A 21,161-nucleotide genomic window follows, 5' to 3' on the forward strand; every position below is an offset into this window, starting at 1 on the left:
GATAGAAAATGTCCAAAAGTAAAATCTAACTTGCTTAGTATTATAAAAAATAGAAAACTAACATCAGATTTGTCCTTTTTTCATAAAATAAACATTTTCATGGTTAATAATTTCTGTTAATAATTTTCCAAATAAACTGAAGCAGATACAACACTATAAAACTCAAAGGATTTAAGTCACAATAATATGAGAGTCACAAGTTAATAAAGGTGTTCTGACAACAATTACAGAGCCAAATTAAACTCCTGCTTCTGCATATGAAGTTGCAAAGCAGGTACAGTTGCTGCTCTTGAAAACATACTGTAGTGTTTCAAGTTTCTTTGTATGAGTCAAGAGTCTGATGTTGCAAACTAAAGGAGTAGTTCACAGTGAATGTAACAAATATTAAGGGATGTTTTATGTATATGTCATAAGAAGTGATGAGAGCCTTTTTTGCATAGGTATGGTATTATCTGTGGTTTCTATATGTACATGTGTAAGGAAAACATGTATAATAACTATGTTGATTGATCTGTCTCTCTCATTTCATACAAAGGTGGAAAGTGATGCCTGTCATCAGGGATCTTGATATAGGGACGCATTAGGAGCGTTCACTGACATGACAAGCATATCATTCCTGTGAAGTGTAGATTCAATCTGCCCAGAGAGTTTCTTCTAGGACAGTGGCCAGGTAACAATACTAGTCCTTATGAAAACTACTTTTACAGTTGATGCAAAAGTCTTTGTACTTGAGATAAGCCTGAATTTGGACCAAAGAACTACTTTATTAAACTGCTTTTTTAGAAGTGTTAAATGAGAAGACAGCTGTGTCCTTTTAACATCTAACATATCCATCTCAATGAAAATTATCAAGTGGTGTTTCAAGTAGCTTAAATTGTATTCTGACCACTTTGATGGGTATTGGGAGAACATGTTGTTTTATGCAAGGGAGCATGAGAATAAGGATTTCAAGATGTTGCACAAACTAAGCAAGCAACCTTCCTTGTACAAGTCACATAGTGATTCATAAAGTGGCTACCAGGAAGATACATTAAGGATCTGGATACATTCTAATGAAGACCTTGTGCACCCCCCTTTCTTCTACCTACCTCATCTCCTGCTTACTATGTATCTTACAGTGGAAGAGAAGAGCTTCCATACGATGACTATGATCCCACTTTATATTTATTTTTATCCATCTTCTTGATGAAGAATTGCCTAATCTACTGGCATGAGCACAGCGGGTAAAAACAGTAGCTTTAAAATACTATATTTCAGTGATTTTATAGGCATAGGAATTAATGAGTTCTTTTTCTTAGAAGGTCAGCTGATGACTACACAAATCATATGCTCTTCCCTTTTTGACAAATAAAAAACATCATAATTCATCAGCAGCCCTTTCAGGTCACTTAATTGCTTAGCCACTTAATGTAACTGACGTTATCGGAAATACATAGAAAATGCACACAGATGAATCATCAGCAGCACCTAGCTCACAAAGTTTTGAAAGCCACCTAGATCATCAAGCAAGATCATGTAATTTAATCACAGTGAAAAAGAGCCGTTCCTCTAAAATATGTGAAGGAAACCCGGAAGTTGGTCCTCGCTGGATACTACTTGATTTCAGAATCGAACATATCTGCCACTTAAACTGACATTATATAGCATTAAAACAATTATTTCTAACTGCTTTTCAGGCATGAGTCTAATCAGATTGCATTTTCCCTTAGAAATAAGGAATAGATTCCTTCCAACATAGTGAAAAAATAATTGCCAGCAATTTTTAAAAAGTCACACTACGCTTATACTTCAGCTCAGCTTAATGATTCGGAATCAAATGCACATATAATAGTTACTTCATTTCTTAGATCACACATTTTTTTTATGTATTCCTTTTTTTTTTTTAATAGAAGTGCTGTTACCTAAATTCAAATGAAACATTTCCAGTGCAAGGGAAGTTTTAGAAAAGGATTTAAAAGATTCATTCAACCACATATTTCATCGTTCATATGACTAAAGATCCACATACAAACAACACTGTATGAAAAATACTATTTATATTAATCTTACTACATCTCTGTCCTAAGAGGTGAGAACATCAACATGTAATATGGGGTTGTCAGGACCTAACATTTATTATTCATCAGCCCTAAGGAAAGAACATATCTGCTCACCTTTACCATTACCATTCACTTTAGTTAGTTTTCTTCACTTCTTTGATATGAACATATGGAGGACTAAGACTCCTCTGTCAACATCTTACTCATTTTCCTATCCCTGGTGCAGGAGGAAAAAGAAGACTACATATGAGAAACAAGAGCATAGGTTTTGTTTCTTAAGTTTTTAAGAAATGATAACACATATTAAGTGGAATGGCCTTATGCAGAAAAGACAAGCAGGGTTTCTTGCTGTATTTCATTTACTTTATAGTGTCCTATTGGCTGAGAGGTGCACAGCTTATTATCTGCAAAACTAAGAGGCACCAGTTAACTAGGCAAGTGCTCCAATACAGATATTTATATGCATAATATCATGTCCTTACATGCACAATATTGTGTCAGAAAGACTGCACAAACTAACAGACACTTAAATGTAAAGCTTTTACATCACTGTCAATGAATGCAAATGTCATGAAAATGTAATTTAAAATTTGCTGTGCATTTCTACATTTTCCACTTAGAAACAAAGAAAAATAACACCATTTTCCTGATCATTTATAAACCAGCATTTCACAAATGATCATATAGAGATAAAGAGGAGTACAGCTATGCCCCAAAAAGGGAAAATATTTCATCTTTGAGGATTGTTAGAGTAATAGCTCACTTGCTTTTCTCACAGCTGACCTGCTTTAAGAAGGAGGTTGGACTAGATGACGCCTTGAGGTCCTTTACAATCTGAACTATTCTGTGATTCTAATATGCTAGATTCTCAATTAATATAGATTTGTGCACTTTTAGAAGCTAATATAGCTATACCGCTTGCCTGTGTACCTTAATTTATAAACTCAAAGTCCAGTTACAGGCACTCTCACTGTAATGAGAGGAATTATGGATTTCGTTTTCTTTACAGTCTAGCTTTCCTTTACAATTAGTTTTCATCTGCAGCAGTCTGAGTGCTATTATCCCTTCTAAATGTGACTAGCTAAAGAATAGAAAAAAAAACACGTTAATACTCTCAGGACAACGCTCACATACGAAGCAGATGTTGACAGTCCAGATGAGCAGATTCTGCAGCTGACAAAAGCTCGTTTCCTGAACAAATGCACTAACAAGCATGCCAAGCTCCGAGGGTTAAGCCATACTATAAAACAGTTCTTGTTTTCTGGAAAGCTTCCAAGCAATGTTCTTCTTTTCCCTTCTTGCTCCTAGTTGCTGCTCCTTCACAAAATGTGCAGAATGGCCATCAACTAAAATAACCACATAAATATTTGCTCATTGTAATTACTTTCCCAACCTGTACTGTGCAAGTAAGTGTCTTTGGAGGAGTTTATTTATTATAAATTACCTGCTGATGTCAACAGGTTTTATTTTTGTTTCAGAAGCCTTGGGTCATACTTTGTTACTGAAAATTATGGGGTATATTTTCAGACAAGCTAAGGCCAAGTCTTCTTGATCAGAGTGTAATTGATGCCCACAAAATATATCAGAGAGGTAAGCCTGCTTGGTAGTATCAATATTCTAGCAGAGCCAGTATTCATCAGAGCTACACTTATTGCAATTTTAATTTTTCTGCTGAGGGCAAAGAAAAAGATAGACATGGTTCTGCTGCAAAATTAATTTTGCTGCTGCAAAATTAACAGAGAGCTGCAGTAGGCACTGAAAGTATGTTATTGCAATACTAAGTGCTACAGTTTCATCTAAAATGCCAGTAAGACTTGTAAATTCTAGTTTTCAGTGTTACCGTGATAAACAACATTCCAATGTCTTCACAATTCATACAATACTAACCAAAGCAATGAGATCTTACTGTTTGTAAATATTATCATCTTTACTAAAACCACAATGCTTTATGTTTGCTACCATCCCTCTTCAGATCATGCCTCAACTTATAAGATAATCTTTTCAAAGCAGGATCATGTTCTTTTGTCTGTAACATGCCACATATATTTATGTCATGACTTTAATAATGGAATGAAATCCTCAGGTTATTGAAAATGTCAACAGGTTAGACTGGATTTTTGTTTAAGACTGAAATGACCTTAGAAAAAAATCAAGGCAAGTCTAAAACTAATACATGGCTTGATATCTGCATCTCTATAGTGCCTATGCTGGTCTTTCAATGTTTTCTTAGAACTGTCATAGTACATTAAATTAAGAGAAAGGTGCATTGTGCTATGTATCTTTTAGATCCTACATTAGCTTTTCGAACTACAAGTGTATGGCATTCAGTCAAAGACTATTAAGTGAACAGGTCAAATAATAATACCGTAAACTAAGATATGAGCACTTGCATTCTGATTAAAGCTAAACCCAGAAATGCATGCAGCAACAGTTAGCAACTTGACTAGCATTACATTCAAAATATTAGATGTATTCTGCTGTTCCTTCAATGTCACTAAAATAGGCCACATTAAGAGATCTCACTACTAGAAACAAACATGATCAAGTTTTGTTTTGTTCTTTTTTCCTATGAGCAGTCATCCTAACTTCTTGCTAATTGGGAATATCATATATCAGAAATCTTCAAAAGTCCAAACAGAAAGACATCTTCTTTCAGCCTAAAGCCACAGCATATTCTGCCTTTCTCTCATAATCATAGAATCATTCAGGTTGATCCCTACTCCAACTTCCAGCTCAAAGTAGGGTCAAGAGCTTTTGGAGCAGGTTGCTTAGGGCTTTGTCCATTCAGGTCTTGGAAACTTCCAAGGACAGAGACTGCACAACCTGCTGGACAAACCTGGTCCAATGCTTGACTGTCCTCATGGAGAAAAAGACCATTAATGCTGTTCCGGGTTGGACAAATCTTCTCCACTTATGCTATCTGTTCCTGTGGCAACGTAATACGACTAACAGGTGACATAAAACATTGTGGTTATGTTCACAGAGTCCCACCTAGGGAGAGCCCTAGCATTGACTCTCAAAAGGCAGTTGGTATTTGTAGGTATTGTAAACTGAGACCGACTACAAGTGCAGTGAAGGTCTCAAAAGCAGCCTGGTTTATGAACTTCTTCAAGATATGTCAGCAGACATAATCAAAAAGTTCAAAAGGATCACAGTGACCACCTCCTGAACTCTTGTGTTGCATTTATTTTGAGCTCTCTTTTTGCATTTCTCATTTCTGAAGAACAGATCATTGTAGCTGAAAGGAACCTCATGACATTCACTGAAGACAAGTCCAAAGTCCTGTGTCTGGGAAGGAAGAACCCCCGCGACAATATGGGCTGGGCACTGACTGGCTGGGGAGCAGCTCTGCTGGGAAGGACCTGGGGCTCCTCGTGGAGACTAGGCTAAACATGAGGCTGCAGTGTGCCCTGACAGCAAGGAAGGCCAACAGCATTTTGCACTGTATTACTAGGACAGCAGATGGAGGGAAGTGATTATGCCCCTTTATTTGACATTCAGCTGACCACATCTGGAACACCACATAGAGCTTTGGGTTCCCCAGTACAAAAAAGATATTGATAAATATATTTCAAGACCAGACTGGAGATAACCCTGGACAATCTGGTCCAATCTTACTGCTGACCCTACTTTGAGCAGATGGTTAGACTACATGACCTACCTAGGTCCCTTCTAACCTGATTTATTTGATTATTCTATTATTTTGTTCATTGTACAACTACCAGATTCTTCAGTTAGCATCTTCTAAGCAAAACTTTGTTTATGTTCAGTGAGAAATCCAAATTTCCTATGACAATTTTCAGAAGAAAATAAATGTAGATATCACCAAACTTTTCTCATGGAAAAAAAAATTTTTTTTGAACATTTTTACCTGCAAGGTGTCAAGTTAAAGCCAGAAAATTTTAAACATTCACGCTCAGAGAAAATATATAATTTTAAAGAGGAAAAAGTACTTACCTACTAGACATAACTATATAACTACTTTATTTCTACCACAAATTATACAAGTTTAGGACAGTTTAAGTGTACAGTGTCTTCACTTCAAGACAGCAAGATATATCAGCCCATATAATATTTCTGTCTACTAATTTTCCCCATTGCTTGTAACTTAATGACTCTTTTTAAAATTCTTTTTTCTTTTTTTTTTTTTGTTCTAAACATTAGAAAGTTCCTGATCGTGAAGAGACCAGCATGGGATGGCGTGAATGTTCCAAGTCATCTTTTTCTAAGTCCAGCCTCCCTCAGTATGAGTCATGTTACAGCCAAGCCACAGGGTGACATAGATAAGATGAACAGATATACAAATGTGATATTCTCATCTGGTAATTGTAATAACAGTTAAATCAATTAGTACTGACAATAAGAAAATATCACTGGGTAACATATTTGAACTCAGTGGAGTATCGTCTTTTATGTTTCTGGCTTCAGTAGGAAAGAAGTGAAATCATCTTTCACTTGCATTCCAGGTCATATCTCCAGAACTCTGCAGATACTGAGAAAGCGATAAAGAATTCCTCTTCATAGACTAGATTTGTATTATAGCCATATGGCCAGATTGCAACATCTCAATCCCTAATAAATATGAAACTGAAGTAGTTAGTAGGAAAACTTAATTAAATTACACTTCTTCTGCAAAGATCTGTAAAAATCTGAGAAAAATGTTCAGAAGATTTTGTGTAATGTGGATCACAAATAGTAACTGAAATGTAAATAAAATGTACAGAAATAGAAAGCATATGTCAAAAGCACTTTATTTGACCCTAAACCACCAAAAATATCCTTACTTCCTGTGCTCAGTTTAATCCATCACAATCTACAACCATCTTAGCTGTATAATCTAATACTTATCCTACATGTTTCTGTGAGTTTATGTACTGAGAATATTAGGAAGAAAGGATTTATTAACATAGCCTCTCAAGAGACATTTACAGGGATTATGGTTCTTCAGTCTTTGCGAATTACTAACTCTTACTCTTTTATTTCCTCAGGTTCAAAATTAAATTACAAAATTTTAATGTTAGAAAAATGCCACATTTTTTAAAAGCTCAGAATTAAGAGCCAGGCTGTACTTGATTTGAGCTTCCATGTAAGCAACTTTTCTGCCTCCTGATACTTTGCAGTGGTTAAAAAAATAACTAAACATTTTGAATGACTAATGGAGAAACCTGCTAACAATGAAATATGATAAAGGAAAGGGATTTTAGATGTACTGTGTATACGATGAAGCATAGGATTCAAACAGGACAAACCCAACAGCTTCCTCACCCTCAAAGGTAACCAGGCCTAAGGAAAACTTTCTTCGGACACTGAAAATAACACCAGCACACCCTCTCCCAGGAGCTTCTTAGGAGAGAAGGATGTTTATACTTTGGCCAATGTTCTATGTGACAGTATAAAAGTAGTATTAACCATCGGCATTCAGTATGGAGAGTTCAAACTTGCAGTTATGTACACTTTAATTTTTATCCCTGAAAATATGGGCAGGGAATTCCATAAAGTGGGAGGACATGAGAGGACTATAATATTTACAACTTACAGGAACCCATAGTTATGAAAGAGTACTGCAGGCTTTTCAGACTGTGCTCGTATTTGCAGCAAAAACTTCTCTGATTAAATACTGAACAAAATACAGAGATTTGGTCAAAGTTTTTGATGCAGACTACACAATAAATTTCTTAACCCTTAGTAAAGCCTACCAGCATGCCTTCGAAAAGTTAAAATTTGGAATATAAATCTAAGCAGTGACCTGAATTGCTAGACAAGAAAATTCAAAACAACCAAAGAGAATTTGGCTATAAAACAGTATGAATGTCCCATAGTTCCAAATTACTACAGCATCATGAACATGCTACAGCTTTCATAAATACTGTGGTCCACTTCTGAAACCATCTAAAATAATTTGAATGATTTGGATCCTGACTAAATTATCAAGACTAAAACCATACCTGTAACATTCTACTTGCCAGGAGTTCATATATAAGCTAGATATTGCATCCACAAAATAACTCTCTGCATGCACATTGGATTCATAAACCAGAAGTGAGGAAAGAAAATTAGATAACTAAATCTCTACCATGTGGAGTTGAACTGAAAATATTCAGCAGCTTTCTCAAATTCTCCACTGCAAGCTAAACTTCATGCATCTGAAAGGCAAAAAGCCAAAATACTGACTGTAGATTTTGTGGAACTTCACACAGGTTATTTTTGCTTCCTTCTGGTGTAGCAGTAAAACACTTTGCTGTTTGATCTCATCACTACCATTACCTGAGGTTCAGAGTTTGCTAGAATAAACAGGACCAGCTCATGTACTGCAGTGGGCTGTCTCAAACACTAGTAAGCGTAGAGAGCTATCTTGATATAGATGCTTCTGACTCACAATAAAGATGCCAGGAGCCAGATACCACGAGAGCCCAATTCAGCCTTGATTTCTACCTTTGTATTTGTCCTTCCTCCAGAGAAGTTCATTTCATAGCTTTTTTTCCACCTCACCTCTAGATGTATCATTTCATTTTGCCCATCCTGATAGAACTCATACCAAAACCAGTCTTTAGACAACCAATGTTTCCTTTTTTAATATATAAACTACTTTCTAATATTACATATATTAAAAATGAACAGATTAACTTAAAAATATGAACAAAGTCTTAGAAAATATAAATAATGTAAAAGATGGCATTATGGGCTGTATATTGCATATAATATAAATCGTTTCGACGTGGCATAAGAAGTCTATATGATCTCTTGTTTGGGCCACATTTAAATTGCTGACAATGTAAACTCAGATCATTTTCAAAGAGAGTTCTGCTGCTAGTTATACAGAAAAAACACTGGTGGTTCAGAATAATCATTATAAGCTGACCATAAAATTGCTATCCATCCTGCTACATGCTGTTTTTATACTAATCAAATGCTATTGATTTCTTGTATTAAGAGTTCAAGTTATTTTTTTTGTATTTCATCTTACACAGGAGTAATACTCGGACAGTAAAGGCTACAAATAAAGCTTTTCACATTTCAATGTATTACAAATATTATCCAACAGGACACAGTCTAAGAGGACTACTCACTTTCAACACATTTACTACTAACAAAGATGTTTAACTACAATATAGAGACTTGATATAAAAAGATATACAGTAACTAATCTAAGTAGCAGTGCATGACAGTGTACACCATGTGAAAAGATGAATCTCTGTACATACAATCCATGAAAATCTATAGCAAACAGGTAGAAGGTGCATACCAGATCAAGGAGCATTAGGATGAAGGGATTTTATACCACCAAATATGTAGACTGTAGCAGGATAGGCTATTATTCATCATTTTGATACTGGGGTAGGCTGGATAGTCGTTTCAAGTTAGAAATAGGATTTGAGTTTAGGAAGGCTCAAAGATTTTGGGGGCATGGACGACACTTACCTCCTGGACAATGCCTTATGGCCATTTTACACCGTCTGGACTCTGCAATGGTTGGGCACTGTACTGTGTCTTTCGCTGGCTTCTTCACAATGTGTCTTGTTCTTGTTTCCAGGCCCCACTTAAATCCACATGTTTTATTATTTCTGCTGCAAGTTCCCCACTCACTCCACTGACCCACTTCACAGCCTTCTGATAAAGTAAAAGAAAAAACAAGTTAGTGGGTCTTTTGGCTCTTAGTTTCTTTTATTTCCCCTTCCTTTTAGTTAGCAAGAATGCATAATTAGAAAGCACTACTTATGAGCTTTATTGTTAATAGGCAAAAGGTTAAAACAAAATAAAATCTCTTACAGTATCTTAAAGAATCTTTTCAGTTTATATCACCCCAAGCATAAAACAGTCAGAATATCAGCCTGCCTGTATAGAAGAAATGTCAGTTCCAAGCATTCAAAAACCCTCCTAAAATCATGAGATTGACTTAAATTTTTCTCTTTTTAATAAAGAAATACTATTTGATTGTCACCTGGATTTGCAACACTTTAGAGTTTCCAGATCCTCTCCATCATAAAATGCAAAGATAACTTCTGCAGTAAAGAGTCTGTTTTGACACAATTCCCAGGCTTCAAGATAAAACACCAAATCTTGAGGCTCATATGAAAAACCATGAAAACAGCCAATGCTGGCTCAGAGTTATAAAGTACCTTTCCACTAAAAATGCTTGTTTGGTGGTTTATATTGAGACTCGCTCCTTATTAAAATAAATCTGAGCTGGTGACAGGAATCAGTGCTTCAGATTTTACAGGGTCTACAAACAAATATTAATTAACCATGCTTTTGCAAAGAGAAACACTTGAACTGTGGAAGACTGACTTCAGTTTTCCCACACTCTTTTCCAATCCTCTTTCCCATTATACCTGCATGTGGATCTGACTTCCTATAAATATTCCTGCTTACAGCACTTACTATGCATTTTTTATTTCCCCCTCCACTAGCAGAAAGTGCTGGTTGTAGATTGTCCAGCTTCCATGGGAAACAGTAAGTTGCAATAATAATACAACTCAGTGACTTCAAGAAGCCAGGATGAAAAGCTCCTTCTTTGCTCTCCTGTAACTTGTAAGATGAAAGAGGAGAGCTCCTGAGAAACTAGAAGTGAATTAGAAACCTAGATGCTACAGAAGTTCAATCTGCCCTGCCCCTGGGTCCTCTGCTTAGTAAAAGGCATACTGAACAGGTAGTTACAAGGGCAAAAATCCAAAGAAAATGTCATTTATTTAAAGCTCTAGTGTAAAAACTGGCCTTCCTGAAAACTTGCAAATTCTGAGGTTAAGCCCTCATATAAGGTGATTGCTAGTGAAAAGGACAAACTGTTTAGGTACAGAACAACACAGCAGCATTCCCAGTAACACAGTATTTCAAAGTTTGGAAAAAAAAGATATTATTGGGCGAAAGAGACCCATATACAATCTCTCGGTAAATATTTCTTTATAGGAAATGCTAAACATCAGCAAAAATTTTAAAATAGTGATGTAAGTATCTGAACCTGGCCTCCTGGCCAAAGAGTTGCTTCAGCAGCAGCGATGTGCTGCAACACTCACCCACACACTCCATAATCTCTTCCAAGGCGGCAAAGCCCGGAGGGCATCCTCTGAAGCAGCGGCCTCGGTGCGAGTAGAAGCCAGTTTTGCACTTGGTACAAAAGTCTCTGCTAAAGCAGGAGTCGCAGTTTTCTATTCTGCATCCTAAACCAGAAGGATCATAAGGAACAATGTGACAGTTTAAGTTAGGGTAAGACCAAAAATGAAACGTCATTTAAAACAACGGAATAGCAAAATGGAAAGTACTATGGGGAGGAATACTGTCAACCTGAAATCTGCCCAATATATATGAGTAATTAAAGCTAACTGTAAGTACCACATTTTCCCCCCACATCCTTCTGCTCATTTTCTTATTAAAAAACAGAAAAAGTCATATTGAATTGTTGTATAAAGATGTTCTCAAAGGAAACTGAATAAATAGTAGAAACAATAACATTGCTAATGAGTAAAGTGTTTTAAAGGAAAAAGCTGAAATGTCTACTTTTTAATGAAAAATGCACATAAAATTTCTAATTAAGTGATTGTTGAGTTGATTACATCTTTTTGGAGGAAAAATGTTCAATATAAATACTCTTTTGTTTAAGTAATTTTGAGGAAAATAAGATGTGATAAATCATTCTAGGAAGTACGTAGGTATTATGTGTATCATATTTGTTTTATCATTTGTCATTGCAAGCAGGATCCAAAAATTTTCAATGAGTTGACCCTATAAATAGGTGGATGAATGCTTTCACATGCTACGTTTGATTTCCGTATCTACAGGTATGTACGTGCTATCATGCAAAAAACTCAATTTTCCATTATTAGTGAAGCCAATCCATACAAAATAACCCTTACTAAGTCATTAAAAGACATAAAGCTACTATCAATAGTGAAAGAAAAAATTCTCTGAGAAATTCAATGTTAGGGAATTTAAGAGAAATATACTCAATAATAGATTCAAAAACAGCCTAGGCCATAATAAAACATGGCAACTTGGAAATAAAGTAGATATCAACAATTATATGCACACCACAAAGGTAGAAATGCTTACATGATTGCTTATGAAAGTCAGTCATACATACCCACAAAAAAAAGCCAGGGAAAATTTTTCCAAAGATTACAGAGAAAAAGTTGTAAGCATTGAAACAACAATGAACACCTTATATTTTTTAAAGATAAAAATAAATCCTTCAGATAACATCATTTATATAATTATATAAACTACATTAACTGTATCATGTTATCAGCTACCTGAAGTTACAGCAATGAGCATTTGTTATTCATTTCATGTAACAATGTACTAGTCTATGTGGTTACTTATGTCATTCATCTATTTTTCATTTTTTCCAAAGAAAAAGTTCACAAAATAAGTGACTTCTGAAATAAGAGCAATTCCCCTAATAACATTGTAAATTTAGCTAATCTTTCTAAAACAGATTTTAGTATTTATTCATGAACTTCAGAAGGCCAAAACAAGGCATACCATCACACAAATTTGATGGTGGTGGGAAATTATTCTTTATAGGGAATTTTAGGGAAATAGGAGGCTTTTTAGAACAGATTTTTTGTGGTATTGGACTACATATTAGGCAGTTTGCATGGGGAAAACAAAAAAACACTGGTATCTCTTTTTGGTTTTAAAGAACTCAAAAATCAGAACACAGCAATTAACAACAAATCAACAAGCAGAACTCGACCATCATACACAACCCGTTTGCTATAAAGTCTAGTGTCCAAGATTTCTCTAAGTTAGAACTTTGGTTCATATAAGCACCAGGAGTTTGGCTCTCTACACACAGTTTAGTCTATAGGAAATTTTCAGGAACTGTCATTTCTTTTTTCACAAGTTTTGAACTGGTCTTCAAAGAAGGGAAGATCAATGCGCACACATCAATGCTTGAAAGTAATGCAGACGACATACATCTACCACTATTCCAAATAAATTCCTAGATAGGGTCCTTGCCTTGCAAGAAATAGATTTGTCTTACTTGGACAAAACTCCAAATGGATTTATATAATCTACTTCATCTATGCAAAGAACTCTGAAATCATATGGTGAATGAAAACAGATATAAATACATTATTATGTTAACCATATGAGCTTTGGTCAGACATATTAATTCTTTAAATTTAATATACATAACCTATTAAGAGTCTGACCTGCAAAATCTCTTCCACGGATTAATGTGTGTCTGCAAGATAAAGTCATAAGGTGAGGTGGTCTGCAGATGTACTGTAACAGTTAATTGCAAATCTGGTTTGTTATACGCAAAATGTACAGCAAATATTTTATTAATTGCAATGCCCCAATCAAACATCAAGTGTGTGTAAATATTCAGAAAAACATTTGCCTCTGGCCCACCCACACAAGACAGTTTGAAAAGACATCAAGGTTTTTCCAAATCATTTAGTCCAATGATGAGGTGCAGAACAGAACATTAAAAGAAAAATTAGTATCATGTGACCCTCCTTCGCATCCAAGTGATCTAAATGTATTTTTGAAATAATGTTTTAACTATTGCTTTCAAAATATGATGGGGAGTAATATATTTAAAGTTTATTCCATTTGAACTCTGTTGGGTGGAGAACGGATTAAATGAAAGACTTCTGGCACAAGTTGCCTTTTGATGACATATAAATACCGCACATTTACAAGGTGAAATCCTGCCTCACCTGACCCTGGGGATACTTTCCATAAAGCTACCACTGTTTTGATTTAACACCACATATGTGAATACTCTGCATTTAAACATTAGATTAATGAACCAATCTTCTTTCTGTTTCTTGATCATAATTCAAAATTCCCATCCTATTTATATCATTTCCTTTGCCTTTTATGGCAGCTTTATTTTGCATTACAGTAGAGTCCTTGCCATTATAATTATATTTTGGAGGCACCAGTAGCAGCTCCAGGGTTAAGGTTCAGCTGAGGTTTCCACCAATGCAGTTTATTTTCAAATTTTTCCTATGAAGATAAATTACTCGAAACATGAAATGTCTATGATTTAATCTATATCAGATGCAATTTAGAGGAAAATACTGAAAAAATGTTAGCACTACTTAAGAATTCTAATGCTCAAACATTAAAGCACTGGAGTAATAGTCAGTACAATGCTTAAGGGTTATTAGGTGCTAATCGTAATTGTTGTAGCCCAAGATCACTCGGGAGTGATAAATCCTCCTTTTCGATGTCTTCAATATACTCTTTTTCAGAATATGAAGGGTGCTGGCACAGCTTTAAATCTTGTAGTGACTTCACCAAGTTGGATAATTTGCTGGTGGAGTACCATATTTTCTTGTGCCTCTGCAACCATGGCAAAGAACCAATATTTTACCACTGCTTTTGACAGCAAGCTAAGATTTTTATCAGATTTATTATTTTTGGTGCCTAGCTTCATCTTATTATACAATTTAAATGATCTCAGGGGAAATTTGTTTTTACTTATATTTTAAAAAGTGCTATTAATAAATGATTTTAATGGTAAATGAGATTAGTAAATCAGAATAAATGAGTTATTTTAATTCTTTTGCTTTTACAGCTAAATATACCTACACGAAGAGAGAAAAAAAGTGTAAAACATTTTTAGTTGTACTCCTGAAGGACACTGATTCTCTGTTGTAAACATTAATATACACTGGCTTGCAAACAAACATAACTTTGTACCAAATTTTGTATTTTTTTGTTAACCTACATCATTATCTATATATACTTTATTAAATATAGATCTTAATTGAAGTATATTCCAAGTTCACATTTTGTTTGCATGGTATTATTTAAATAATAAACTGGATAATAAATAAATAATGTAGTAAGAAACCTACAGAAAAGCTGTCTGACATCATATTAAGAAAAACAGCATTTAAAAAAATTGTTTTATCCATTATACAAACTAATGTAATAAAAACTCAAGAAAATATATGTAAACTTAATGACTGAACTGCTTTCTTCTGATTGCCATGGTTTTCAACACCAACTTGCTGATCTTAGCATCTTATGCCTAACTTTGGAGAAACAAATCTTTTCTACTTTTCCTAAACTTCTTTCATCTTTAAATTAACTAGTTAGTTCCCTGTTAATAATTGTAATAAATTGAAATAAAGGAAATATTCTTTTTACATCTGCAGAAGATGCTTGTCAAATGCAAATTTATGACTTCAATTTACTGGCACTGGATCCAATTGCTTTTTTTGACAGTTTAAAGGTTTTATTTTCTATAAAATTTCAGTACCAAAAGCATGCTGCTGGTATAATCTTTTTATTTCACTTAGAAGATTATCTAGAACTTCACACCAACAAAAACAAAGGGAATAGGACCAAAAGACTTGAGCATAGCTAAGATTTTAGACTCCAGGAGCTCTTTAAAGGAAAGAGAGAAGTACTGCAGAATCCACAGTATTCCCCAGAAATGCTTTGATTTTTGGTCTAAAAATAAACAGAAGATGGTCCCCACTTCCAGCTATACAAGAATAACTGTCTGGGAGATTTTAGAAGCAGGAAGTGGGAAAGAAAAGAAGTAGGAAGTGGGAAGGCAAAGGCTGGTGCTCAGGGAAGAACAAACTGATAAATTCAGTCTTTCTGAAGAACCCCAGAGAGCAATCATGCATCTTTGATAGGCCTACCATACTTGCGTGATAAAAATGTTAAGCTGGCAAACCTAATCCTAAGAACCTGAGACTGCAGAAGTAAAAGGTGCTTTATTGCTGCTATTCCCACTTAGCTAGCAACAAGAGGGTCTGATGGCTAGAGGCAGATAGTTATGAGTTCCTACCTTTTCCTCCCCTGGTACTCAGTTTGCAGTATCTCGTGATGGGTGTGCTTCCCCCCAAACCTCAAATCCCTTCTATTCCTGCTCAGCACTACGTCTCATTAGCACTAACTATTTCTAAAAGATGACAGTTCTTAAAATGTTGCATATAACTTCCCACAGGAGTTATATGTAAATACTAAAAGACTGAAATTCCTGCCTTGAATGAAATCAATGTCAAAGGTCCTAATTGCTTCAGCAAGAACAGTTTTCACTAACTTTCTTATCCCATCAGGTAGACCAGATCCCACTATAAGTATCTGAATGGGCAAAAAAGATATTAAAACTCCTAAAAAGATACAATCTTTCATGATAAATATGTTTTTATATCACCCATGCTTTAAAAAGTGAGAGCTAAAGAAAAGCAGTGCTCTAAAACTTAGGAAAACTAACTTTCTAGAAGTCTATTTACAATTATAAACTGTCACAGGAGTGATTATAAATTACAGCTCCATGACTTCATTTCTCAGGGGAAAGGGTGGAAGAGAAGTCACTGCTTTGCCTGGTGAAGCTAAGCTGGTCTGAAATTAGACAGAAGTGCTCTGCTCAAGTATCTTCAGTGTTTAGACAAAACAAAGCCAAATGAAAACTTACTCTTTCAACAGAGCTCTGAAATTTTGATTTATGGGACAAGAGCGCAGACAATCATACATACCTTCTCCAATGGAAAGTCTATTGACACCGTGCAAACTCTTAATTTAGCATGACAGAAGACTAAGACCCTGAATTTAGTGCCACGCAAGGGGAGAACACAGTACATTAAAGTGCCTCCATAGTTGAGGTCAGTTGCACTAACAGTATATGCTCAAGAAAGAAACATAACTTCTTGAGTTAAGACTGCGTCACTCTTCGATCAATGGCCTGGAAACCCAGAGAACTGAAGGACCAAATTCTTTACCAAGCAGAGTTTCCAGCAGACAATTTGAAGTGCATTAAAATATTTTAGGTCTGAATCTTCTCCTCTTCCAGAGAAGAAAAAGAAAAAAGATTATAATCTCTTCCTCACAGTCTCCTCTCCCTGTGTCAAAAAGACCATTGTCAGGAAAGAGACAAAGACAGAAATTTAAACATCTTAGACTTTGCTTACTGAAACAGGGTAGCAATAGAAAAGTTGTGTAAGGGACTTAAGAGCCAAAGTCCCCTTTTACTTAATCTTTAATGAGCTCTAGCATTCTATGCCACTTCAGAAATAATTTTCTTCTAAAGTGTTTTTACATATACAGCAGGGTTTTTTTAGAAGTAATAATAATGGTTCTGAACCATGTTTCAGTCAAAGTTAGGGCGACCAGTCTGGTCTATAAGAAGTGCATTTAGCTAGCCAGAAATAAAATATTCAATTTAGACTTTATAATCGTATTTACACTGACCCAAATATTCATCTGCCATTTACTTGAGTATCAGAAAAAAACAAATCTGATTGAGGTGGATGAAATTTAGAATATTTATAGAAAACTACATAAATGGTGCATTAAAGAACTCTACAGGGAAAAAGCCTGGATTACAAATCATGCCCAAATTAGAGATATATTTTAAGCAGATGAACCACAGTGATATTAAAAGATTTTCCTGACCTGTTTTAACTTCCTGACAGCCATGACAAGCCACTACTAGTAATTCGTCTTTTAAAATAATCATTAAGGAATTTACAGACTGATATTTTAGAGAAGGAATCAAAAGCCCAGGAGTTCAAAACACAAAGTTCAGATAGTGAATTAAATCTAGACCCAGATGCATTTGCCTGTTATTGTAAAAAAGAGAAGGTGCTCTCATCAGCAACTTCATTCTTTACTATAGTTACAGAAGGCATGACATTACTAAAACAAAGACTATTCTTCCATAGTAAATTTACCACCAGCTTATAAGGTGATGCAGAATAAGATGACCTGTTGGGAAAGATACTGCCTTTGAAGCTCAAAGTGAAGTATAAAATGCTCCATATTGAGATGCATGAACTTCATATTTTTACACAGTCTTAACAAGAAGGCAGCTTATAAATTAAGTTCTCATATGATGAATGTTAAGATCAAAACAGAAGCTGTCTCAGTTGTAAAGAGTGATTACTCATTCGTAAAGTATGGTTACTGATGAGCGTAATCTTGAAAATTTTACATTACCCTCTTTTTGCTTTTGTGATAGATCCATATCCTGTAGCATCATCATTCTTTCTAAACATACACAATAAGATTGAATATTCAGCCATAACTCCCTTCACAACAATGATATTTTGCAGGATGCATAGTAGAAAAGAGAGAAAACAGCTGCTCAATTCCTACTAATGCCAATAAAAAATAACTATTCATAGCCAATACTGCTGCACATGAGAGGCAGACACTAGGGAAGCTGCAGACTGAGACTGGGGAAGGAAATTTGGCATTTCTAAATTGAAGGGCCTGGCAGTCTGTGCATATGTCCCAGCACTGAAACTGGGGTCCTTGCTTGAGGTGTCTCCTTCTGTTTAAGAAGTCAAAGGGATAGCAGATGATGATCTGCTATGGTCAGGATTTTCTTTCTGAAGTGCAAAATCAGTTTTTCCACTGAGCCATCATTCTAGAGGAGCCTCTGGTCCTCTAACTTGTCACACCCCAGGGTAACCAACCTCATAATTGTTCCTTGGTCTGAAGCCCCTAATACGTTGGTCTTTCATCCTGGGCTCTGATTCACAGCCCCCCACACCTCTAGCATCAAATCCCTCTGCCTCTTCTAATGCAGACTGTTCCCACACTTCACCTATGCCCAAACTGTCCACATTCCTATTACACTCACTCCTTCCAACTATCGTAGCCCAAATGCCTCCCCACTCCCATCTTTCTGCTGCTCAGTAAAACAGCATTGGTACGACAGACTTAATTTCATACTACTATCCTGACATGGCTGCTGGCACTCCACACCACGCTCCACTTGACCAGCACCACCTCTAGGGTAATTCTCTGCAGAAGATCCTAAGGCATGAGGGATTTAAAAAATCCAGGCAGACTACACATTTCAAATTCACTTTGAGGACAAAAGCAAAAGGCACATTTGGGATAAAGAGTATGTTAATGCTTACATGGGTAGGAGACAGATGGACAAAGCTGAAGAGAGCTAGGACACAAGAACAATTTTTGTAGGGGAAGGTCTATCGGTTGAACAACCAATGGAAAAAGAACAGAGACCAAAATGTCAGCTGACTTCTAGGAATGTCACTGAAGAGCCAGTATGGAGAGGAGGAAAATTATCACAAGCAAAGGAGCTTCAGCCTACAAGGGAATAGGCAAAAAGGCTGGGGTATATTTAAATTCCTAAATGGAAGTGGCTTTGGTAGTTGCAGCGTTTTATCATGGTTATACAAATAAAGATTTTTGGCATGAGTGATGAGAGAATGATATACACAGCCACTTGACTATAACAGTTCCTGGAGCTTACCACATGTCAGCCATTTCAGGGAGATCAATACTTGGAATATGGAATGCTAATAATGAAATACTATAGTGTGGTTTTTTTTAATGAATTCACTTAATAAACACTTAGCAATACAGCTAATTATGTTCTAACCTTCACTCATAATTAGCTGACATCTTTTAAATAAATGCCAAACCAGAGTATTTTCAATTAGTATTTTACAAATATACAATTACTTTATTAAATCTAAATTGACTACAGATTTCAGAAATCTTAATTCAAAGCACTATTAAGATTTTTCACTGCCAGACAGACGGAAGGAAGCTCTTCTCACAAAATACTGAGTAAGGCCAATAATCAACACATTAAGAATATGACCAAATCCTTACCAAAAAGGATTTGGAGGAGGAGAAAGGGTGGAAGATATGAGAAGAAAAATAATAATAAGGTGCCTGTAAAATAATGATATGTAGACCTCAAGTTCTGGCTATCCAATTTAATTTGCAAAATCCAAAATGCTATGTAGCAACCATAAAGCTTCTTTTTTAAAGATAAAGTCATGCTTGAAGGAAACGAATGCAAAAGCCATGAAAACTATTTTTAAAAACTCAGACAAGTGATTTTATTTAAAGTTAAGTGTATTGCCTTTGTGCCCCTTGAACCCACTGACAATCTGTTATGAATCGTACTGGCTACAGAAATCTTAAAACTTCATATGCCCTGCTATACTACGCAAGCAATAACCAAGCCATGATATATTAAGGAAGTCTTGCTATTTTGTAACAATATTTTTTTAAAAAACCATTACCTTTCTTAATACAGTGAATTAACTAAATGTGTTTAATAAATATTTGAGTTGTTTAAAAGCTTCTCTTTATCTTGTTTTTACTTAAGGTACATGGAATGGGCAATAACAATTTCAGCAATGTCAGGCCCTCCTGTGAGAAGTAAAGGTGAACCTAAACAAATGGAATAGCCCATCAAAGCTGAAGGGAACTGTAATTACTAAACTCTTGTAAGTGCTTCCTCCCCCCAAAATGGTAAAGGTTACTATGGATACAGACCAAGTTGAAAGGTTCAAGATAGTCTTGATATATTAATCAGATTGATGTTAAACCAGTCACTGACTGACAGATTTCATGTTTTTTCTTTAATTCAGAATTGTTTTTTCTTGGGAGATTATTTCTTGTTGAGACAATTCAGCTCAAAGTTACTTAACTATTACAGTTTTTGGAAAATAAACAAAATGCAGCTCTTCTCTTGGACATTCTTCAACAAAAAAGATGGGGCAAACACTTTACAATTTCATGTTCCAAATATAGTGTGTGTCATACTTCAGTGTTCAAGATGAAAATCATGCCACCTAGACAAGTTAGTTTCTTTCAAGCAGGAAATTTTTCACTGATTTCTACAGATAAGCAATCTCAAAATGACATGATTTGCCATTACTAGAAAAACAGTCTAGAACCACCGCAAATTCAAGAGGCACATATTGCTTACATGTAGGAAAGAAAATTAGTCTTGAAATTCAAAATTTCCATAATTTTGGAGCTGTTACATCTGGCTGTAGTATAGATCATGCTCTGTTTGGCACTAACTATGTTTGACTTTTAAAATCATGTCAACATGTTCCACGAAAATATGCTTTGTAGCTTCTCTAACACAAATGGACAAATGTTCCAGTAATAAAATTTTAAACAGCTTTTGTGTTTGTAATGACATTAATAGGGCAGAAATCATTTTAGTTTATGTAAGTCAAGCTCTTTCATTCCCAGAGTTACATAGCTAGCATTTTTTATCATTTTTAACTGAGAAAATACTATCTGAGCAATAGAACCTGTAAATAACTATGCATAAAAGTATCTAATATGAGGTAGGCCTATTTTGTTTTTTAAGTAAGAATATTCTATTTTTAAGAATATTTATCTTAACTCAATTTGAATCCA

General features: G+C 35.3%; 1 protein-coding gene across 1 annotated transcript in view; it reads right to left on the bottom strand.

Annotated features, from left to right (window-relative positions):
- Positions 1–21,161, bottom strand: part of RSPO2 (R-spondin 2) — a 110,700-nt gene that overhangs the window by 33,731 nt on the left and 55,808 nt on the right. The window contains exons 3-4 of the mRNA XM_064507802.1: positions 11,051–11,194; positions 9,459–9,647 (exon numbers count right to left, since the gene is read on the bottom strand). Coding sequence (XP_064363872.1) covers positions 9,459–9,647; positions 11,051–11,194 — 333 coding nt within the window. The remainder of the gene's footprint in view (positions 1–9,458; positions 9,648–11,050; positions 11,195–21,161) is intronic.

Source organism: Dromaius novaehollandiae, chromosome 2 (genome assembly GCF_036370855.1).
Source record: "Dromaius novaehollandiae isolate bDroNov1 chromosome 2, bDroNov1.hap1, whole genome shotgun sequence".
Classification (NCBI taxonomy): Eukaryota; Metazoa; Chordata; class Aves; order Casuariiformes; family Dromaiidae; genus Dromaius; species Dromaius novaehollandiae.